The sequence below is a fragment of the Hippoglossus hippoglossus genome, chromosome 4 (assembly GCF_009819705.1).
Source record: "Hippoglossus hippoglossus isolate fHipHip1 chromosome 4, fHipHip1.pri, whole genome shotgun sequence".
NCBI classification, from domain to species: Eukaryota; Metazoa; Chordata; class Actinopteri; order Pleuronectiformes; family Pleuronectidae; genus Hippoglossus; species Hippoglossus hippoglossus.
The window spans coordinates 18,420,079-18,444,394 of record NC_047154.1 but is presented as its reverse complement, the minus strand read 5'-3'; the positions used below and the strand labels follow the sequence as shown (position 1 = coordinate 18,444,394).

The window sequence follows — 24,316 nt, the reverse complement described above, 5'->3', positions numbered from 1 at the left end:
TGTGTTCCACATAAGTGCTAGCTCCCACGGCAAGATAATCAAATCTTCTTTGGCTGTCACTTCAAGGTTAACTGCAATCTCTACCTTCTCTATCCATTCTATTTCTATGGGGGGGTTATTCTCGTCGTTCCAGGTCTTTCTCAGCCAGTGTTTTTCGAATGCCCTTATCAAGAGTCCCTGTGAGACATGTCAATGGTTTGTCGCTGCTGAGGTCAGAAAAGTCGTAAACTAAGTCAGTCAAAGCAAAAGATTCCCCACAACACAATAAATAACTTGATCTTTTGGATGTTCTGAGGTAAGTGATCGTGTGGTCGAGGGATTCAGTCTGCTGTAACCTTTCTAAAAGAAGGCTGTATGAAAATGCTGTGTTATTTCTGAAACATCAAGAGGGAATTGGAAGCATTGAATAGACCAGTCTTTTAAACATGACACCGTTTTATATTAAAGTGACTCGTCTGTAGTTTGGCGGCTCACACAGGTCGGGAATAGAAGCGTTTCTGCGAACCCGAGTCAATGAAGAGCGCTGTGTCAAATATAACCTGTATTAAGTGACTGTTACTGAAATATATACAAAGTAGACACTAGGACAAGACTCCTGGAAACTATACTATCGTAATTTCAGCCTGGATTTGAGTCCTCTGCAGTGTGTAGCAGACTGAAACCCTTTGCCACTGAGTGAAAAGAAAGACAGAAAATGTGATTTCCCTGTTTGCTTTGTTGTCCATTACTTGTGGTACAAAATGTTTGCAGAATTGTTGAAGTTTGTGCTCAGTCCAAGCAGCATTACCAGGGGCTATTGTCATGAGGACCACTCTGTCAAAAAATTGTGAAGAGTCATTGTACAGAAAAATTTTAATTAATCTCGCTCTCAGTCTTCATGATTGAAACTGAATATTTCATCAAAGAAATCTGCATAAGCTTTCTCGGTCTGTATTACAGACTGAAACCAAAACACAAGATTTTACAGTACACGAGTGGCCCTCATTCAGAAGCAAAGCCTCTTGGGGTATGCTGCCACAGTCAGATCAGGTTGAGAGACCGTTTCTGTGAGATCATTCAGACGCGGCCGGAGTGGGTCCACAACCTGGGAGGGTTCCCAGCATTCCTCGTGCTGTTCCCCAGTTGTAAGACGTGGTAACGGCCTCAGTGGGACCCTGGGAGTGGGTGTTAGGGGATCGCAGGCCCTCCTGAGTGGCAGATAAGAATCCCATTTCATAGCGTCAGAATTAATTTCATGCTTTGAGATGAGCTGAGCGCCTGGCCCCTGGATTGTCAGGCTTTGTTACACATTTAGATTATACCTAGAACCTGCCAGCAGCCAGTCAAGTGCTATCTCTCAAATTAAAGTGGCAGATTCTAAATCCTCTGTATTTAGCCAAACAAGCAGTTTAGCCCCCCCACTTACTGTAATTGCAGGAGGTTTTTAGATGTATTGGAGTATTTGTGTGTGCCACAGCCCGGCCATTTGGCATCGGGGGGGTGGGATTAATTCCATAATGATCTACAAATACGAACATCCTGTCATTCGAGGCCTCTGGTGAAAATACAATTCAGATGCAGACATGTGCTCGTGCTCCGATAGCAAAGCCATCGGCAATCTGTGTCATTTTAAGAGTTGACAACAGGCATTGAGTAATGACCTGCGGAGCTGAACTGTGAGCATTAATGTGCGTAATTTCTATCCAATAAAGATGTCGCGCTAAAAGCACTTTAAATCTGAGGGTAGTCATCGTGATTAGGTATGCCACCAACACTTGGCATTGCAGACTTTGTACTCGGAGCCCCCAGTCGTATCACAACAGACTTTAAAGTCAAAGAGAAGGATATGAATGCAGACATGACTAATTATTTGTCAAATAGCATTTAGGCAACTCTTTCAGGGAAGCTTCGAAGGGACCTCAAGTGAAGCATTAGCTGAATTTCTTCTTTTGTGGTTGTATAGTTCTAGTATCCATAATCCGACCACTGGCCTTCATGGGATTTGCACTTTATTAAAGCTGTGCCCCAGCCGCTCTTAAACCGTTATCAGGCGCGAGGGTGCCTGGGCACTGTGATAGCATGGCCGCTGTCAGATTCGCGGCGGCCCCTTTTTCCCGTGCCGCAAAAGATCGAGAACTGAGAACTGAGCAATCATTCTTGACGTGGAGAGTTTGCAAATACAATATGAGCGGAGGAATGAAGCTGAAAGGCTCAAAAATCCAGTAAGACCATAAGTAAATAAGCCCATTGGACACAGAGAGGGGTTTGGTTACCGTGGCTGAGGTCCTGTCCCATTTGTTGTGTGCTGGAGCAGACTGTCTTTAGGAGGACTCTCTTACAGTCAAAACTCCTGTTATTTTATTTGTGTTCTACCCAAAGTGAGAGTGTATTCACAACACTGTAGTTAAACTTTTATGAATTCAGAAATACATCTTACTTGTGTTGGTATTCTCAAAATTGCAGTTCTCTTTATGACGACAAATAGGCGCAGGGCTATGAAATGGGATTTATCTGAGCAAAAATATTAACAAGGAAGGATGTTTGTGTACAGAGGAATGGAATATCTGTGGCTTCCCCTCCCGCAGTCTTGTGGACCCTCCGGCCCAAAGATACATGAGTATTTAACAGCCCCGGCTACAGCACAGAGCCAACTCTCTCCCTCCCAGCATCTCCACAATGGGCCCAAAACCAACTCTCAATTGATCAAAGTCATTGAAAATGTTACTAATTGGAAATGGGATCTCAACATTTTGTTGCACACTGTCTGGGAGGAAAAGTGTTGTTGCTCACTGACTCCAGAGTGAGCACGCTCCGGAGTCAGGTGCTGGTGGTAAGAAAGTCTCCAAAGTGTAGTATTTGTGGGAGTCAGGTACGTATGATGCAGACGATGCTTGTGATTTCTTTTTGTTTGGTCGTTTCGTGTTTTTTCTTTGAGATGTTACATGTTCCTTTTTGTTTTTTTGATGACTGTAGTGTGTTTGTTTTTGTTTTTTTTCATGTTTTCTCATTAGTCGTCATCTTGAACCTTAACTGTTGTTGTGGTTCTTTCTTTCGAGTCACCGGGGTTACAGAGAAATTCATTTCCCAGTACCCTCCTTCAGCTCATAATCTTAAATTTTTTTTTTCAACTTTGTTTTGGAATGAGAACATGCTGCCTTTTTCCATGGGTGTCATTTGATTTTCTCTTTTTTAAGTTGCAGTGTATGGCATGCCTGTTTTTCTAAGTGCTATTTCATTTTGCTTTTGATGTCAGATTTTTTTTCTTTAAATCTTCACATCACAGACAGAAAATGTAATAATGAACTGGACTTTTCAACACCAAGATGGAGGCAATAGATTAAGAACCAATGTAGGGAATCCCTGACTGGGATGGAAATATTCTCAAACATGTCCTTTTGTCCATATAAAACCAAACTGTGAATAAGAAGTTAAACATTGTATCGCTGCTTGCACAGCGCGCTCTCTGGACAAGCACATACTGTGTATGAGCACGGCACAGATTAGAAGGGAGAGGCAATGAGTTTGATCCAGAAATTTCACAGATGTGTAGGCTTTACTTTATGTTTTTGAAAAGTACTGAAGGCAAATAAAAGCGAGTATGTTCAAAAGCATTTTATACTGCTACAAAGAAAATACTAAAAATGACATGCTACACTATTGCCCTGCTAGATTTAACTTTGTGGAAATTTAACAGAAAATTCTGGTACCAAATTATTAATTGTGTTAATGTAATTGTGGTCATTTAGGGTAAGAGGGATGCTATTTGGTACCCAAGGCTAAGAAATAATGAGTTGTATATATATATATATATATATATATATATATAGCTAGTATATAAATAGAAACTATATAAATACATGAACTGTATTCATCTTATTTTGATGCTGTCTTTGTGAGCATGGCAGTACATTGTTAGGCATCATGTAAACAGCCCCGCTGCCTGTAACAGTAATTGCAGAGACCCTGAAGGAGAAGTTTAGTTTGCGTGACTGCCATGTTTACCTGAGTGCTACATACGTTAAGGACTAAAGCCTCAGCTCAGTGCCTGATGATAAAATATAGAAGAACAGATATGTTCCTCCCTGTCCAATCTGTCTGCATGATGAAACTAGTGAGGGTGGATAACAGGTTTAGCACATTCAATATAGGCTTTTTCAAGGATGATGTTAGCAAGATGGAGGCACATCCACCCACCTCCTGTATGGTTTTGCATTACAGGACAGAACAAGTGGTTTCTGATGTAAGTAGGGCTGTAGATCGTTGAAATGAGGTGAATAAATTAGCCAAAAATATTTTTCTTGAAAACGTCCAAAACAGGTCAATTTTCTCACTAGCAGTAATGTTTAAAAACTTTTACAAGAACCAAATACTGTTGGTCTTACTGTCCAAAAGTTTCCCAGGTATCTTTAATGGGCAGCCATCTTGATTCATTATTACACAAGCTAGTACCATCGTCCATTTATGCCTCTTTTGTTTGCTTGATGGTTTTATTTTAATTTGAGTTTATTTAACATTTTTGCCTCTGTCTTTGTTTTGCAAATTTTTTGTTTGTATTATTCTTATTGTTTTTATTTGAGTTTTGAATTTTCCTTTTATCATTTTCTTTATCTCTCCCATCTTTTTTATTTTTTTGTTTTTCAATCCCTCCCTTCCCCCCCTTTCCCAACCTCCTCATCCTCGACCCCCCCCTCCTTCCCCCGCTGTCCTCTCCACCTCACCAGAGCCCTCAGCCCCCCCTCAAGACATTAAGTGCAGCAGCACCAGCTCCACCTCCCTGCTGGTAAGTTGGCACCCCCCGCCTTTGAAGAGTCAGAACGGTGTCCTGGCAGGGTATAGGGTGCGCTACGAGGTGGTGGGCCCGTCAGAAGGCGGCAGCGACGACGACGAAGCCACAGAGGAGCCTGCCACCGAAGAGCAGGTGCTGCTGCAGCGACTGGAGAAGTGGACCCAGTACCACATCACCGTGTCCGCCCTCACCGTGATAGGGCCGGGCCCTGAGAGCGAGCCCCTGCTCTGCCGGACAGATGAAGATGGTACATAGATCTCCGATGCTAAACTTTATCACGAGATGAAGTTATTGTACGTTCCGACATGGATGTGCAGAAATGTCCATCCTACAAGCCAGAATTAGAAAAATAAGTGTCATAAATTGGTCCGAATACTTTTCTAAATGTTGTGGCGTCAGAGATAGAACATCTTTGTAAAAGGACCACATGCTGCAGCTTTAACCATCGGACAGTAAACCACTTAAAATACATAACACACTTGGGAAATCAAGAGTGTTGCTATTAAAAAATAACCAACCAAATGTAATTCATAATAGCTACCACATCCGATATCCTGCCTCGATCTGTATGCTTTTAACAGTATCCCATCGCTCAGCAGAGAGCCATAAGCATTTATGAGTGCATTACACTGCAAGGCCGTAACCATTTGCATTCATGGTAGAAACAGTAGGTTGGAGGTTAAAAAAGCAGGTGTCCATCCACTGAGGTCGCAGCAGAAATCTTCTGATAGGAAAATTTGGTTCACAAAAAAAGAATTAATAATGTTCAACCAGTCCTTACTTGACCACAGTTACTCCACTGAGATGCAGAGACTGGTAATACATGTCACTGTAGGAGTGTTAACCAATGTGAGGCTCTGTTGACATTCCCTATGCTCATAAATAGATTTTTGGTTCTTTCCACTGTTGGTTATTCCTCGACATGTGCGACAGGTTTGACACAAAGAAATTGAAAAGCAAAGAAGCTTGCAAAAAACATCTCACCCTCAAAGGAACAAAAAGATTACACATCTGAGTTGGATCACAGACAAAGGAGCAAAGCAGTTGAAAAGTAAAGTACATAAAGTGACAAGTAGAGATGTAAGAATGTCACAGAACATCTGAATCATTGATGGATGGCTGACATTGCCTTCTATTCTCCACCATCCATTTATAGCATTTTTTCCGACACTGAGCAGAACAGTGGAGACGATCTTAAATTCTCACCACACCTTTTAAAAGATACTGCTATTAGAGTTTGCCGGGATAAAAGCAGTAACAGTAGCTATAACAAAAATTTCTGATGTCATTACGATAATAACTTGTGGGACCTGAATTGATTGTGTGGGAGAGAGAGTGGGCGCAGTGGAAGTGGTTTATTAGTGGTGCATCCTTCTCAGAATAAAAGCCTGGAAGCAAGGCCTCCCATAACGTGATGTCATGACACAGTTTTATGTGTCATGTATTTTGCGCCTCATGAAATAAAACATTAACGATGTACTTGTTAAACTTGTGAATCTAAGCCTCAGCAACTCATAATAACTTCTTCATCTTGCTATCCATAGTTCCGGGGTCTCCTCCAAGGCGTGTGGAGGTGGAGGTCCTCAACTCCACCGCACTTAAGGTGATGTGGCGCTCCATGACGCCAGGCAAGCAGCACGGTCAGATCCGTGGTTACCAGGTTCACTACGTGCGAGTGGAAAATGGCGAGTCAAGGGGCCTACCCCTCATCAAGGACGTCATGCTGGCCGATGCCCAGGTATGAACATCTCACAGCTGCCTCAAAAAAAAACCTGGATTCGTCAGAAATAGCGTGCGTCAAGGCAGTTTACGCTCACAGGAAATTGCAAAAATAGTCATGTCTGCCTTTGAATCTATTTTTCATCAATGAGCAGAGATAAATCAACACAGTTAAACCAATGTGATTATTAGAATTTTACCGACATAGATTGTAAATTGTGTCCTTCATCCTTGCCTGTTGCGGCTGTGCAAATATCGAATAGCACGAGAGGCAAATGGGGTTCGCTTCCGTCTTGGATTTCATTTCATATCGCTGTAATTCCTTTTCCCCTCAGCCCACAACAAGAACTGTAATCAAACCTTCACTCATCCTGTCCTCCCTTTCCTGCCTGTATGGCTTTCATTAGGAATGTGTAGACCCCTACTTTATGGCAACATCTACCATGAAATTTCTGATTGTGAGCTTGTATCAAATGCAAAGACTCAAAGAAAATGCTGATTATAGTATTCTGTGCCCGGGGCTCGTAAAAACAAAATTGGCATGAAAACATTTCACCCAAAAAAATCAGCCTCCACTGACAGCTCGAATTGTAATTGAGCTCTATAATGGCAACGCAGTGTTGAAGGAATTCTGCCAAATTGGGACTGTTGTGCCCAGTGGCAATCATTATATTATAGCCTTGAAGCGATGTAGGCTAAAAAGACACTGAAAAGAATAGTTGTTTGCATTGCTACATTTTCTGGGGGGGGTGGGGGGAATCTAAATCTATTGTTTGCAAGTGAATCAAGGACCAATTCAAACCAAAATGCCACCAGCATCACATTTATAATTTTGGTGACCCACAAATCCAAAAGTAGAGCTTTGATAACTTGGATTATAAGATCGTAAATTATTTCAGTTACTAAATCACAAGATCCAAGTGGATCCATTTTAGTTGCCTTTTTATGAAACCATGCATCTGAATATCCTAACTGCTAGCTGTCAATGATTAAACACTGAGGTAACCAATCATTAGCTGCACAGCAACATGCTTCGTAATCTCCAGGGCCACACAGGCAGATCTATTCAACCCTCAACCTTGTTTCAACTGCTCCTCATAACTCCGGCTTCAAACAGCATCTCTTTCTCCTGACCTCACAAAAGCAGTGACCTATTTCTGATACCAAACCCTCTGCTCCCGAGCCTCTGATGCCTCTCTCTCTCTCACAATCCTATTTCTTCTTCTCCCCTTTTTCTTTTCTCTCTCTCTTTCCCTAAAAAAAAAAAAAAAATTGCTTTCTCTCCTGCACTCTCCTCTTTGGCGGGGGGGGTTAGTGGGAAACGGACGATACAGCTGAATATGTGAGTACGAAGTTTCGCCTGAGTGCTTTGTTTAGCTGAAGAGGGTGTAAACAGCGGGTATTGCATCAACCTGGTTGGATTCGCGGGCTACACGGCCCCTCCGGTCTTTTATTCGATAAGTAAAGTGGCTCAGAGGTCTCACCTCAGCTGTCTGACCAGCCAACGTCTGTTTCTATAAGCCACGAAGGAAAAGAAGGACAAACTTTCATTGCCGTCCAGCTTCTACAAAATGGAGGCTGATGCAATATCCACTGCCCACTGTGCCTGGAATGCTAATTCTACTCGTGCCATGCTGTGTGTTGATACAGTGTGTTTTGTCTTGTGATCTGGTGCTGTGTTGTGGTTTCTTTCCTTCTTTCTTTGTGTGATTTTTAAACCATATTTTTTATTTTATTTTTCTATGTGGTGCCTTAGATTTAGTGTTATGCCTTGAGTTCATACCGTTTGTGTCTTTTACTGAAAATACTGAGAGAAGCTTTGGTAGCGTTGATGTATGATCTTTGAAATCTTCTGTAAAATGTTCATCACATACCTAATGATCACTTACAACCGCAGATTGTGCCCTTACTTTGAACCCGGATTGAAAACCTCAGCCCATCTGCATTACGTGAATACCATCTCAAGTGCAAGACAGTACTTATACCTCATTTACCTTTATTGACCTCTCCCCATCACTCTGCCAACCAGCCTGTTAAAAACCTCATTCTGCGTCCGCTCAAACCGGCTCCTTTGAAAGATTCATTAGAATTGATCGGAAGCCTCTCTTTGAAGAGGACTCAAGGAAACGTAATGGCTGAGGTTAGGATCTGCCAGCAAATAGCTCGGATGTATTCAGCATACACTAATCACAAAGTTAAGATGTTGATTGGAATATTGCTACAGGAATAAGAGGGGGGGCACCTTCCCATTTAGATTTATAATGTCCCTCTTCCACCAAGACAACTCTGAGGATTGACCTAATGTAATGGTCTCCCACTACACAGGGGGAAATGCTACATTTAATGCATGCCTAGTGAAAATTAATAAGGGAACCAGGAGACGCTTCAGATTCAGATTAACATTCTGTACAAAGCAGCTCCAGCTGCATAAAGTGGGGTCATATCATCAAAAATTCAACACACATTTTGACATTTTCCTGTTTCCGTCTCTTCCCCCGTGTCCCATAGGAAATGGTCATTGGAGGACTTAAGCCAGAGACCACTTACTCCATCACGGTGGCAGCATACACCACCAAAGGTGATGGAGCCCGGAGCAAACCCAAACTGGTGGTGACCAAAGGGGCAGGTCAGCATAACAACACATTTTTTCTATGTATTGTATTTTGTTTTCACCTTTGGTTGAAGCGGAGATAGAGGCAGTGGTTATTTTTCCAACCTGTGGCTAAAGGGCATCTTGCTTGGGGGTGGTTCCTCATCACTCCCACACCCCTGACAGGTGTGTGTGGGACAGGTGTCAGGGAGCGTGACACAGCCAAAGGGGCCTGAGTGACTGCTGTCACTCTCCGCCCTCCTGTCATGGCAGGCCTGCTGATATGCCAGTCAAGTGCACTCGGTCTGTTCCTCAGACGGAGAGCCTCTCCTCTTTTATTATTAAAGTGTAAAGAAATGGTTTTGCGCCATGGGGGCCAAGATAAATAGAGAGGGGGTTAGAGGTGGTGGTGGGGGGGAGACACCCTCAGCATCCTTTTTCAGAGGTGAAGTTGTTCTTGTTCTGAGGGATGTCAGCATGGCCTGGTGAACAGCAGGGTTCCCTCTGGTTATGGGATTTCTGAAATGCCATGGAACTTCCTGAGATCTGTTTCAGGCAGCGGAGAAAGGGTGTTATTTAGTTTTCTGGGGACTTCATAGAACGTCAGTGAATCTAGAAATGAATTTAATTTACAGGAAACAAGCCGAATCTTTTGAATGAAATGTCTCTTTTTTTCTCAACAAAATCATAAAATTATACTTTCAAAGTAAGATCATATGATTGCAAATACCTCACATTAGTTTACCAGTCAACAAGCTCTATTTAACACTCTCTTGTTTTTGTTTTTTTAATTAAAATGTATTTAATGAAATACAACTAAGAACAGATCTCATTATATTCCACATTTTTTACCCAGATATATACTGCACCATGATCCATGTCCCTCACCATACAAGCTGAGGTTTAAATGTCCTCCACAAATCCACCCTTTCAAGTGGTTTATATTTGTAGTGTGATGCAAATAAATGAAATATTCAGACACATGTATTCAGACACATGTATGCACTTGTAAAACACACAGAACTTATGCAACAGTTCTTTCTTCTCACAGACAAGCATGCAAACGAAAGCAACTGGCCTCAGAAAGGAATGACGTCACAGTCTAGTTCTTCTTAGGAAACACAAAAGGCCTTAAAGCACAAAGCATGATAACAAACGGAGTATGTTTTCTGTGCCATTGAAAAGTCCATTCACAGCAATGGCCATGTTTTTTCGTACTGCAGATGTTCCATCAAGCCTCTCGTAGTTTGACACGTCAAAAAGAATCTATCTCTATAAAAACAAGTAGAATTGCACAATTATTTGTAAGTCGGTGACAAATGTCATTGACTTACAAAGAAACATTTATTCTGCAAAGAAACATTTATTCTGCAAAGAAACATTTATTCTGCAAAGAAACATTTATTCTGCTGCTGATATTTGTTTTTCTGAATGGATGCCAGGTTTGAAAAGTGTCTTTTTACGCTGCATACTTTCCAAACTCTTCCTTTGAGGAACAAACACGACCAATGAGAGAGGAAGTATTTGAGAGCATCTATAGCAGACTTTATTGACAAAAGATTAAAATGTTTGTGTCTGAAACTGCCATCCTGTTAGTGAGGAGGCTAAAAGAAGCAGCAATCAATGAGCATCCTTTTTATCTTCTTCTCTTGTTCAGGTGAAAGATATTTCCAGACCTCTGTCGTAAGAAAGTTTTCAAAGTAGAACTAACCAATCAACAAAAGAAAAATCAATAAAAACTAAAGCAGCATGTTACAAAGACATTTCATTCTTTAGGAAGCATTTGCAAGTGGCTACTACCACCTCTGAGACCTGAGCCTCAGTACAAGGGAAGAATCTTTAAGACATTTCAGAAAAACTGAAGATGACAACATGAGGAGTCAGAGAGAGGTCCCCCATGAGGTGGCTGGGGGGGGGGGGGGTTGTAGGTCACATTAGGGTGGGATAACTGGCCAACTTAGCAGAGAGCAGTAAAATCATACAACTAGAGTGGCCCCTCTGTGAAGGCCCACTAGTCTCCTTCAAATCCCAGAAATCATTAAAGGTAATGGTGACAATGTTGATAATTCAGTGTAATGGCAGTGAACAATTAAGAAGTTGCTGTGTGTGTATCATTTTGTCCCACCAGGTAATGATGCAAGGCTGGCAACGAACAGGCTCTAAAGACATTAGTGGGGCTCATGCCCTTGTAGCATCACGTCAGCGTACAGAATCCCATCACCCCATCTCACAGCACTTCATTGGGATCGCTGCATCCCGTAAAAGGATGATGAGTTATGTTGAAAATGGCGCGAGTACTTATTTCGATGCTGACTGCAGACAACTGACGTGAAACATCGGCCCCAATCCCCACACTGCATGTTTAGTAACTTCCTGATCATTATTTTGATCCGGCAAGAAAACATCAACGTAATGGCCCTCTCCCTCGCTCGTCTCTCTCTCTCGCTTCCTTAATAGCTCTTGCCTTTCCAAAGGGACATGTGAAATTTGTTTGTCAGATTTGACTCCATGACATTTCCTACCCATCCAATTACTCTCCTCCGTTAACCCCCCCGCCACATAGCCTCCTACAGTAAGCAGACTCAATTGAAAGCGGAGGGAAATGAAGATGTGAAGGTGATGTATTTTGTCGTGGCGTTGATGGTTAGAAAGTACCTCTTACCATCTTGTCCTTAGAAATGTTAAGCCTTCACAGGCACACGACAGCTACAGGTTAATCAGTGGGAGCTTTTTTTCTATTGTCGAGACATGCAAAGCGAGGAACCTTACACCCAGGGTGAAAGAAAATATATTCAAACGGGAATATATATATATATATATATATATATATATATATATTTATATGCACCTTGTGTCTTGCAGACAAGATAGAGATAATATGATTATTTGTATGCACAATGGTGTGTGTACACACGTGTGGCATGCAAGAGAGGGAGGAAATAAGAAGGTATCTTGATCGGCCCTTTTTATCGGGCTTAGTGTCAACAGGAGGCTGTTAATACTGTGCCGTGATGGGAAGCGTGCTGGTAGGCCCACAAGGAGGGATTGAACCATGATCGACCCTGAAATGGACGTAGAGAGAGGGAGAGATGCGGCGGGGGGCGGGGGGTGTGGGGGCCGTGCACAGAGAAAGAAGTGGAGAGACGGGGAAGGAGTAAGGGAGAGTGAGAGGGGGAGAGAAATGAACACTGAGAAGAGCAGGACAGGGACAATCAAGGTGTCCAAGAACCCCAGAATCATTCATGTACGCACACGCACACACACACACACACACACACACACACACACACACACACACACACACACACTTACATTTCTGCCTCCTTATACCCCGGCTGGACCCTCTCTGTGGGAGATTGCTCCTTGTCCCCAGTCACCTTCATCATCCCTCATTCACTCATGTTTCACCCCACACACACACACACACACACACACACACACACGCCATGAGACCTACCACCACTCCGCTGGCTCAGTCGTCATGATCCCTTTCCCCAGTGAGCACCAGGCCACTGTTTTAAATGTACACATGTGTTTCAGGGCTGCAGAGGTTGAACCACTCTGTAGCCTGCTGAGGTTTCGTAAGGTATCACAAACATGTAGAATGGAAAACACATCCACAAACACTCGTCACAGGATCATTAGCTCTGATTCTATTTCCTTGATTAGCGGTGAACACGAACGGCAGAGTGGACTTTTACGTGACAGAAACTGTAGCCACAGTAGCTGTGGAGTATCAGGAGCTTTCATCCTGTCTGACACACCTCCTGTTCCCCCCCTTTCCATTACCGGCAATGGCTCAGCTGATCTACCGCCATCTACCAAGCCACCCCCGTCTTCCTCTGGCTACAGTCCTCAGAAAGAACCATTAGCAAACGGAAATGAATAATAGGAGCAGAGGGAGGAGATTGCTTTGTGTGTGTGTGTGTGTGTGTGTGTGTGTGTGTGTGTGTGTGTGTGTGTGTGTGTGTGTGTGTGTGTGTGTGTGTGTGTGTGTGTGTGTGTGTGTGTGTGTGTGTGTGCGTGTGTGTGTGCGTGTGTGTGTGCTCATTAAGACCTGCATCACGGTACAAGAGTGTATCCTATATGTAGGAGCTTGTACACAGACACACACATGCACAATGATACTATTCCACTGAGAGCGCGTGCTGTTGCTTCAGACTAATGTTAGCTTCTCCAAATTACTTTAAGTCCAAACTGGGCAGCAAGCCGAACAGCTCTGTGTGCAGCTGGAATAGTGATAAAGGAGCTGGAGCCGGCCGCAGACCAGGACCATACCTTCACACACATGAGCACACACACACATCCGTCCATACTATACATTATACACAAAGATGGACATAAGAGACAGCAGTTAACAAACTTTGGATGTAGAGTGATGAAGGCAGATGTATCCATGACTGTGGCCGCTTGAGATGGCGATGATAGAGTTACGCAGTAAACTAGATTAGGTGATTTGCATTGAGCTTATACAGCGTTTTTAATTTATGCTGAGAAAGCTCCTACCGCCAGGGCCAACCGATTTGATGCCGACCCAGTTTGTCGACCCAGTTGGCAAGTATCAGAAACGTACTGTACAGAGATACAGTCAGTTGTCTTACCATCGGTCTCTCAACCTCATATAGAGACAGGAACTGAAAGTGTTGTATCACGGCTCATTTATGCTCAACATATGATCTGCATACAGAGACGGATGGAGCCCTCTCTCCACACTCTGCGTTCATTTCATCCGTATATGTGCACATCTTCTGAAAGTTTACAGATGAGGACAAAACAGACTAAACTGAGTAGTACCACTGTATATCGTGGGGGGGGGGCAGTGTAGCCAATAGTTCAAGCGAGACGACATCATTATTTGGGATTGAGTACATCATTCACAGCGTGTTTAGTAACCTCACTTTTATTTAACAGTGAACTCTCCTACCAGTGTGAATGTAGTGACGTAGATGAGTCACTGAAGACAGACGCTATTTACAGAGAGTTTGGGGCTCAAGTGTGAATCAGCCTCATTGCTCACAAAGCTTTGATGGCAACTTGAGAAGTGAAGGTCTCCCATAACTGCTGCTGCCTCTATCACACTGATGGGGCCTTAAAGGGGGGGGGGGGTTAGGAAGAGACGTGTGTCATCCATAAGCGCAGCGAAACTGGGCCGCTCTGAAGAATGGTGTCTAGACCCCAAGAGTCGAACATCCATTTTACAAGAGATGACTCTCACAGCTGAAAGAGGCACTGTTGTCTGCTCAAAGTTTTAGGGATTCTCTGCAGAACATAAATGATTTTGGCTGGAGCTTACATTTATCATGAAATGGTAATGGGTACAGCGATCACTCAAGAATTTAGAGGCCCTGAGGATCTTCCACATATCCATACAACAGGTTCTGACTCATTTCATTAGGGTGTGAACTGATGGATGGCTGGAGTTAAAACTATTCCAAACCCAGCCCTAATTGGGGCTCAGTATGTGTCAATCATTACCGCGTGAGAATTATTTCTGTGCCATACAGTCAAATCTGACTGTTGTGATGCAGTGTCCATTTTCCACATGAATGTTTTTGCAGGCTGGAGGTAGCAGAGACAACAGTGTCAGTGCTTCAATATGTAATGTTTTACCTGAAGAACAATGAAACTGTCTATAGAGAGTCAGTTCTGCACTTGTGAAATGTCTGCGCTATTTGTCCCTGGTAATATTAGAAGGAATAGAAATCGTATTTCATGGTTTTAAAGTCAAACTAATGATGTTAAGAAAAAAGGAATGACTTTGTTTTTTTTTTCTCTATCTACACAGTGCCTGGTGCACCCTATCTGTTTGTGGCTCAGGACTCGGAGACATCAGCTGATGTTCGCTGGAACCCTCCAGATCTGACCAATGGCATGGATCTGCAGGGTTACCGGCTCCAGTTTGGCCGCAAAGATGTCTCTCCCTTGGCCACACTGGAATTTGCTCCCCAGCAACGACAGTACTCTGTGGTCAACATTCACCGGGGTGCCACTTATCTCTTTAAAATCTCTGCCAAGAGCAGGGGGGGCTTTGGGGAAGAGGCTGTTGCGGAACTCGGTATGCCTGAGAATTCGCCAGGCGGATACCCTCAAATTAATGAGGGCTCCAATGTGACATGCTGCTCAGTGCAGCTGTCCTGGTCTCCACCAGTGCTGGCAGAGAGAAATGGGGTAATCACAGAGTATACGTTGGCCTATAAAGAGACTGGTGCCAAAGGAGCACCGCAGGAGCTGCACTTGGCCCCCAACCTGTCCAACTACGTGCTCAACAGCCTCAAACCGAACTCAGCGTACGATGTGCAAATTCGTGCACACACCAGTGTAGGTCCAGGGCCCTACAGCCCTCCTACCCAGTATCGGACGGTGGCCTCTGATCCAGCAGGTAGGGCTTGCCTGTTTCTTTTCCAGCCCTGTTGGCAGGGGGTTGGAAATAGGCTGAAACCAATCTTCAGCAACACAAAATGAAAACTGCCCACACCCCCTCCTTCAACCACCTCCACTTTTCCTCAAGAAAGTGAAAATTGATTTTGAAATTGTTTGCCTCGGGATACTCACCTCACTAACCCAATTAAGGTAAAACCCAAGTCAGTAAGTTATAGTCAGTCATTTTGAGAAAGAGGAAAGATGCCTAGAATCTCAAGGTAAGTGGTGTTTGATCAGACACTCCTGTCAGTCATCCCTGCAGCCCTCTGCCAAGCATACTCACGCAGCTAATGCCATCTCACATCCCCAGTTTTCAAACAAGGTAGGACCTCAGTCAAACCAGTCACTCCAAGAGTATGTTTGGACTATTCTTAGATGTCAGGAAGCGGATTAAGTTTTTGGTTTTTTATTTTATTTCTTCATTTTGGGTATGTTTTGAGATAATCCTCCCTCTCCTAATTCCTCCTTTCCCTTCCTCTGTCCCTTGAGGGGACAGCTTGTAGCATGGCATCCCCCAGACTGTTGGCATGCTGTGTTTTGGGTCTGTCTCTATGCTCACTTGGCAGCTCGTTGGCAGTGCCAACTCGGACTCAGTGGAGGTGAAGGAACAGTTGTCATTGAGACAACATGGATCAGTTGTTAATCTTCATAATGGTCATGGGTTCAATGGCACTGGTGAGAGGGGTTGGCACTACCGACGAGAGCTAGCCAGTGGTTTGTCCTCCATGAGTCTTACGTGCTGTGTGTCCTAACCAATGGCGTTGCCCTTCTCACAGCCAATCACAGCTCACCTTTACACTCACTCTCCAACCAAGAGGAACGTTCCAGAGAAACTCCAACTGTTTGTTTTTAAAAGGTTTTTCTTTCTTTAGTTTCTCTAAATGTTTCACTCACTGAACATACACTGTCTTTCTTTTCCTTTTTTTTCTCTCTTTCTTGCATTTGTCTACTTAACAGATGTCCCAAAGAATTTCACAGTCAAATGGGCCACCAAGACCACAGTGGTTCTGGCATGGAAGTTTTCTGAAAGCAGATCTCCATACAAATGCACGGTGAGTAAATGTCCTCCGCTGATAGATGAGTAACATTTTGATTTCAAAACATTCTGTAAATCCTACTATAAATACATTTGCGTATTTCAGTGCATTAATTCAGCTCTCCTTGCATACTCCTTTCCAACATATCCGCTCATCAGAAAAACGCACATTTTACCATCCAGTTCAACCATCAGACTGATCAGAATAATCACACATCGAACTCTCCGTCTTGCAATGTTATGGAATCAACTTCTTCATCATCTGTTAAACTCTAGATTGAATACAACCGTCAGAAGATGGACGTGGATGCCCGGCTGATGAGAGTGCTCGTCACTGGACTAAGGCACAACACCACATATGAGTTCAGGGTGACCTGCCAAGAAAGCATGGACGGTGGGCCGAGACACCGCGTGGTGGCCAGGACCGCGCCACTCATTATTGTCAAGAAACCCAAGATGGACATCTACGCTGAGCCTGAGAACCTACTCACTATGTCCTTCCCACCGGTCGATACCCAGGATATCAAGTGAGTATAGCGTGCTGAAAGGTTTTTTGTGGGATTGAGTCTTTAGGTTTAAGTGTCGAGATGCTTGAGATCTGATGTGATATGGATTAAGATCTTAAGATGTCTGAGATGTGTTGAAATGGGGGGGTAAGGTCTTTTCTGAGACAATCTGATCATCCGTAGAGCTCTTGCGAGTAATGGATTATTATTAAAATGTCCTGTCAACTCTTTGGTAAGTGTTATTAATATGAGTAAGTAATATGAACTGCCATGCAATATAAACTAAAGGAAAACTGGGATTTCTTTGCTATTTCTTTGTAATGTATTGTGCTGCTATGCTTCCAGGACCTTCTATGTAGTGGTGGTGCCTCTTAAGAAGACCATGGGAGCTGTAAAAAACCTGAAGAACCCTGATGAAATGGACATGGAAGAGGTAGGATCTATGTAGGGTCAGTGAAGGGTGGGGGGTTAATCTAACACAGCAGAAATGATTGCTTGTTTGGGAGTATTGGTTCAAATTGAAAGAAACATGCCATATAGTATACTATATATATATATAGTATATATGTAATCAGAGGAGTTACATTCAAAACTTGAGCACCACTTGAGCTTGTCCTCTTTCTTTCTCTCTGCTGGCTTCACTGTGTGTTTTCAATGAGGGATTCCAGAGACACATGTTTGAGTTACCAGCAGTTGCATGTGCCAGGCAAATTGATGTGTACATACCGTGTTAACACCACGGTTGTAAGTACATCTCAGCTATGCTAATTCATCCCCCTAAGCATGCAGCAGAGAGAATTACACAGTCCTCTCCCACTCTACCCATAGCTCAGGGTCACCTTGAGCACCACATCAACAGCAACCATCCCTGTTGGATTTAGGATTACACACGCTCACTCTGCTTAGCGCTGCCTGCAGTTTGAAATGAATTGAGGGGTTGGGGCGTTTGGGGGGTGCGGGCCTGGTTACATGGATCTATGTCAGACAGTTGGCTGCTTTTCGAATGTGACGCTACACCTAAACTTTGTTTTCACTGATCTCAGTCAGTTTAGTGAAAGTGTTCAAGTCCTTGTCACTTAGACCCACATCACATCATATATCTATCATATATCATCGGGAGTATCGGTGCTCAAATCGTTTTGTGTACCATACTATATACATACTGTCTTTTCTATTGACGAGCTTTACTTAATGGTTATTTTGTGTATCTAGTTTGATCGACACTGAAGCTAACTGACTCTTTAGGTTGTTTTCAATCTGGACTTTGTAAAAAAGCGTTTGACAGCAACGGAAATACTATCAACACATAAATAATAAACTTTATTTATGCAGCTGTTTTCCTTGCATGAAATACAGCTCGAGGTACTTTTCATAAAACAGCTACAACAGCAGGTTAAAGACAGAACATCACAAGACAGTAAAATATATTAAAACAATGAAATGTTTTAATAAATAGTTAAAGCAATGTTTAATACAAGAAAAGACAAATCAAAACGAGATAAAAATTGATTTTGAGCAGTGGGTGCATTTCTCATATGTAGTGGGAGTTCCAAAGTTTTAAATCTTTGGTGCATAATTACAGACAGCTGCTTCACCATCCTAGTTTTTTGCAGTTTGTGTGTGGCAGGTGTAGCAAGCCAGCGCTAGCAAGTTGGAACATAATCCAATGTACTTGTTCTCTCGTTGTTCAACTAGTCGTTCTTGAGTCCTTCTAAATGACCAATTATTTTATTCGGGGAGATCAGACACAAAACGGAACAGCCGAAGTAAACAAATGCCCTTTTACCTCAATCAGCTGTTGCGGGAGGTGACCCATAAGCGTCGCTCCCGCCGTCAGCTGGCGCAGCTGGACCAGAGGAAGCCCTACATCACGGCGTGCTTCAGGCAGCTGCCCTCCAGCTTCACAGTGGGATCAGACCATCGCCATAGCAGCTGTGAGAACAAGCCTCTTGAACCGGGCCAGGAGTACGTCTTCTTCCTGCTGGCTGAACTCAACACCACCGCTGGGGTGAGTTACTGGTGCAGCACAGTTCAGTTAGCTTCCTTTTGGTCAATTTATTTTCGGTGGAGTGGGTTTAATAATTCAGCTCTGTTAATGTAATCATGGTTCACTGCACTTTTGTTCATCTGAGGCTAACCCAATTCATTCCTTTTTAATATGTTAAATATATTCTGTTTCAAACCAAATCACTCAGTTTATGCTGGTTAGTGTCGACACTCCCAGGTACTGGTGCAGATACCATTCTGTCTCCCGGACTGTGTTTCACTTCTGCCTGATCTTCCTCCTCAGAAAATGTATGCCACCAGCCCTTACACGGACACAGTGATGACCCCTCAGGGGCCGGGGGACCCCCTGCCAGTAGAGACTGGTGATGGACTCATATGGGTGGTGGGCCCAGTGCTGGCCGTGGTCTTCATCATCTGCATCGTCATCGCCATTCTCCTTTACAAAAAGTGAGTGGCTTGCGGATTGTAGTTATTGTGGTGAATGCAGTTTGACGTACGTTTAGACTTTACCGTACAAAAATAACATTGTTCAACCTCAAATGACGAATAGAATATTGCCCACAGTTTATATATTTTCTACCGAGCAGCCAGTTTAAATGTTTTATACTGGGAACGTGTAAACTCCAATCTTTTCACCCTACACTCGGAACTAATTCCTTTATCTTTGCATGGTTAGTTTGTGCCAAGCTCAAACCAAACAACCGCACAAGCAATATAATGACAGAGAATCTTGCAACTCGCCAACACAGCGAAGAGGTTTTTCGCCATTTGATGTTGAACCAATTGTTTTGGAATGTAACTAACTGAAATAATTGCATGTAAGGGAGCATGTCAAGAGATGAGCTTATTTTGTATTCGTAGCAGCATGATATTCAAAGACCCACCAACCCTGTTGCATGTAACTATGAAAGAGCGTTTTCTTGTGTTAAAAAAGATGGTCGTGGAAAGTGAGGGGGTTGGAGAGAGACGAGAGGAGGAGATTCTTTGAGATGCTGCTCAATAGCTCGGCAAACGTTTGATCAAGAGAGCTCACGGATATGTTTTAAAACTACATATAATAATTTAGGGAATAATACTCCGTAAGGGATTTATTCCAAGTTACCTTACTTATCATTATCACCATTATGAGTTTAAAGATTGTCGGGGTGTGTTACCATAATTTCTAGTCGTGGACATTGAACCTTTATGTTTTATCAGCCTTACAGGAGGCACCTGCCTTTATGAGTTGTAGTTTTTAGCCTCAGCGCCTGCAGGTCCCAGTTGAACACTGGTGTAAGAGGTTTCCCCACATGTCGGGGAACATCCCTGCATTGTCTTAGATGGGGGGGGGTGGCAGGGCTGGTGTGAGCAACACAAGTGCAGCTTGCTACTGTCAGATGATCCCAGACTGTCTGACCTTGCCTTACCTCCGCCTTGGTGGTTAGGGAGAGTAACATCTCTCCTTGGATCTCTCTTTTTTCTCTCTTCTCTTTCTCTCCACCTCACTCTCCCGTCTCCCCCGCTCCATCTCGCCCTGGTGAATAGTGTTTCCTGGGTCTGCCCTTGGCCCTGACATTCCCCATCCCTGTCTCTATCTGGCTTTTGTGCACACACATAATCGCAGACACACACACACAGACACACACATTGATACAGGCTCACAAATGCGCTTACCTGCACATCTCATTGAACATGCACTTGTTCTCCCACACTGATACACATTTTTATTGCACGCACACACTCATCCCCTCCAAATGCTGATGAGCCTTATCTCGCGTTTTGCGAGCCCAGCAGCGACCCCTGTGAATGTATACTGCTCTCTATTGATTTATCTCTCTTCTTGCTTCCCCCCCTCTCCTTCTCTCCTTGTGTGTTTTCACCATCTTTTTTTTTATATTTATTCGACTCCTATTGCTTTCTCTGGAAACAGCAAACCTGACAGGTAAGGCATAGCCGTACTTTATTGCATTTTACAGGGGTAAACAAAATAGCCTGCCACAGCGAAACCGATGCCTTTAATTAGCGAGGGGGTGAAGGAGAGTTTGCGAACTTGATGCACGTTCTCAGCTCTCCGATGCTCGATGCTCGGTTTCACTGGAGTGTTCTCGACCACTGAGTTACCTGTCAGCTGTGGACTTCTTCAGGAAATGTTTTAAGTGAGAGTGGTGATTGTTTTGTCGGACCGAGTGCTCACAAAAAATAATTATTCTGTTGTTTTGTGTGTGTGTGTGTGTGTGCGTCTTCCCCCTCTTTCTACTCTGCGTTTGTCTCTCTCTGCAGTCGCAAGAGAAAAGAGTCAGAGCCGCGCACAAAGTGTCTGCTGAACAACGCAGACATCACCCCCCACCACCCTACAGACCCTGTGGAGATGAGACGCATCAATTTCCAAACTCCAGGTACAGCAGCAACACGCAGGACATACACAGAGGAACACAAACAACTCATTATAAAATTTAACCCGTATATATGTAGCTGATTAACTGTATATGCGGTAGGTTTGGCCACATTATTCAATATTGGCTTTTCACTGATAGTGTGACAGACGTGAAGAGGGAAGTTTGTTTATGTAGCTCTAGGTGTGTAGGACAGACTCTACTTTGCTTCAAGGAAATTGTTTACAAGCTATAATTATAATAATAAAACACTAGTAAGTTTGTGTTACAAAATACATTTAATTTAAATTGCATAATTTTGATTGTTGGATAGAAGAGGGCCTCTTTAAAAACTGTGTATTTCATTAGCTATCAGGCTATTCAGAAGGTTTTATTGGTGAAATATACAGACAACACACACAAGGCTTAACTGGGGCTTTAACAGGCCTAATGCAATTTCAGCCGTTTTGCTGGAAGCTCAAAATCACTGCTTTATTGAAAGCTACTGAAATGGAAAACAATTTCTAAATTTGGCAAAAGAAAAAACAAGTTGATTAGCAGCAGCTCTAATCCAAAATGTTATTATTTGGTCAAGTGAAGACACATCTGCTGAAATCCTTCCTTCTTGACACCGAATTATTCATTTACTTTGAAAACTATTACTTTTCTAGGATATGCAACATGTGCAATTATGTGTTTCTACTTACACTTTTGTATTGACAACAGTTTGTAACATTGGCACACACATGCACAGAGCTTATATAGAAATTGACTATTCACACATCATGCAGTGTAAATGTGTTTTGCAGCATAAACTATGTTCATGAAATGCTCCCATATAAGTCTGCCTGACATAATGTGCCTTCATTACTACCTCCAAGCCATTACATGTTTGTCATGTCTTCATGTAATAATTAGAGATTTATCAATAACAGATAATTTCATCAGTAACAAATAGTCAGAAAATGGAGCCTGTCGACGGATTCAGTGTTTTTATGTTGGGAACAAATCCTGTTTTGAAGTTCTCTTTGGTTTTTTACCTGCTTCCACTTTTGTCTTACTTTCCTTCTGGTGTTCATCCGAGCTAAAGCCCGGTGTTAACAACAGAGCACATTTGATCCCACTCTCATTCTCTAAGGCTCCTCCACCTAAAGCTTGTCTGACATCTTCCTCCTGCCTCCTTTTCAGACCCATTATCAGGCAGCTGCCTTTCAGATTTCCAGCCTCCTGTGATTTAGGGCTACGGTGGCATCTACAGATAGTCGTCTTTAACCTGATTTGATTTGAATTTTTTTATTATTATTTGGGTTCAATTACATGCCATGGTTTGCAAAGAAAAAGATGAATTTTTAAGTAGCGCATGTCTTTCCTCCGCCAGGAAGGAGAGTTAGGATAATGAGATTGTTGTCCCCACAGTTACCTCAAGCTGAGCATCATGGGATACTTTTCACAGAATCAACATTTTCCCCCTGTTACCTCGTATTAGGAGCCTCGTCTTTTATTGCAGATGCCTCAGATGATATTCCCTCCTCCAGCGTTTTATTTGACAGAAGACCTGTTGCCCGGTTTAAATGACATTGTTCTCACCTGCCCAAGCAAACTGCAGAAACGGTTTAAATTCTCCAGCGGAGGAATAAACACTCCGTCTCCATCGCTTCTGTTTGCACCATTCTTTCTTTTCCCTTCTTTGCCTCCCACCTTTCTGCCTCCTTGCCGAGTTGTCTTTCAGCCATCCATCTGTCATCCACAGCCAGTCTCTGCTCCATCAAAAGAGCTCCGATTTCAAAATGGAGCATTTATCTCCAGCTTCTGTGGGAGCTCAGGCATGCTGCCTTGAGTCTGTATCTTGGAGTGGGGGGAAAAAAAGAAGGACTTTTTTTGCATGCACGAAGGGAGATACCGGGATGAAAAGGAGATGCACCAACCCACTTGTGCGCCAAAATGTGGAAGTTCAATTTGCTGTCCTCATCTTTATCTTGCTTGGTATTCAGAGCCCTATCAGTGGCTCCGTAATGACAATGTTATAATGGCCATTCCGGCTATTTGTCTCTCTGACTTCCAGCGCTTCTCTACGTGCCCCCAATCGTCCACCTCGCTCCCTTAAATAATGGAACTTCTTGTCACAATCTCGTGCTCCATTTTACACAACATTCACAGATGCATGTTGGAGACTTTTCTTCAAGCATGACGGGCGTTTGACAGACGTTGTTCCACAGAACTGTGCGATTCCCTTATCTCTGCACCCGGGGAATTTAATTTGAATGGACATTTTAGCCCAATTAAGTGGCCCGGTGAGCATTTGTGAACATCCCCATCAGCTAATAGCGACCATTGTTCAAACGAGCATGCTCCCAGTGCACTTCACCAAGGCCTCTCCAATCCAGCGGAGCATATGGCACATTGGCAATGTGTGCTCACTGACCCCTAGTGCTGGAGAACAAAAACAAATGATATGTTTTGGATTAGAAACCCCACAAGCGAAGCACGGCCCATGTGTTGTAGAGTGTGTTCAAATTTCAGACAGATCAGTTAAAAGGAGTGTGTGTGTGTGTGTCATGTGTCAGCCTCGCAGTGACATCCCATAACTCCTTGGGGCACGGAGTGGTTCGTTTTGTCATTATCTTCATTAGTGCCCGGGGTTTAATTGGCAAATGGGGCCAAAGTAATGAAGCAGCACGACTCAGTGGATATCTACTGTCTATCTACCCCCTCCACCACTTTGCTACAGGGACTCTCTTTCCTCTCTTTTTTTCAGCGTTTCCCTTTTGTACCCTTTCCTCACTGTTTCTCATTTTCTTCCACGCTTCCCAGTATCTCAGTTATCAGGAGGATTACCAGCATTACACGATACTATCTTCTACATCTTCATTATTGAGACAGGTGAACTGAGTTTCTCTGGGTTTACTCTTCAACACACCTCTG

The 24,316-nt window shown here is 43.3% G+C and overlaps 1 protein-coding gene across 18 annotated transcripts in view; it reads left to right on the top strand.

The window, feature by feature from the left end:
* ptprsa (protein tyrosine phosphatase receptor type Sa) overlaps positions 1–24,316 on the top strand; it is a 227,817-nt gene that overhangs the window by 166,283 nt on the left and 37,218 nt on the right. For 7 of the 18 annotated variants that reach the window (XM_034583991.1, XM_034583988.1, XM_034583986.1 and 4 more), the window contains 12 exons: positions 4,701–5,012; positions 6,310–6,503; positions 7,800–7,826; positions 8,993–9,110; positions 14,860–15,453; positions 16,452–16,546; positions 16,807–17,057; positions 17,382–17,469; positions 18,832–19,044; positions 19,327–19,490; positions 20,953–20,964; positions 21,303–21,418. In XM_034583991.1, the coding sequence (XP_034439882.1) occupies positions 4,701–5,012; positions 6,310–6,503; positions 7,800–7,826; positions 8,993–9,110; positions 14,860–15,453; positions 16,452–16,546; positions 16,807–17,057; positions 17,382–17,469; positions 18,832–19,044; positions 19,327–19,490; positions 20,953–20,964; positions 21,303–21,418 (2,184 nt within the window). The remainder of the gene's footprint in view (positions 1–4,700; positions 5,013–6,309; positions 6,504–7,799; positions 7,827–8,992; positions 9,111–14,859; positions 15,454–16,451; positions 16,547–16,806; positions 17,058–17,381; positions 17,470–18,831; positions 19,045–19,326; positions 19,491–20,952; positions 20,965–21,302; positions 21,419–24,316) is intronic. The other 11 variants (XM_034584002.1, XM_034583997.1, XM_034584001.1 and 8 more) reach the window with 3 other exon arrangements.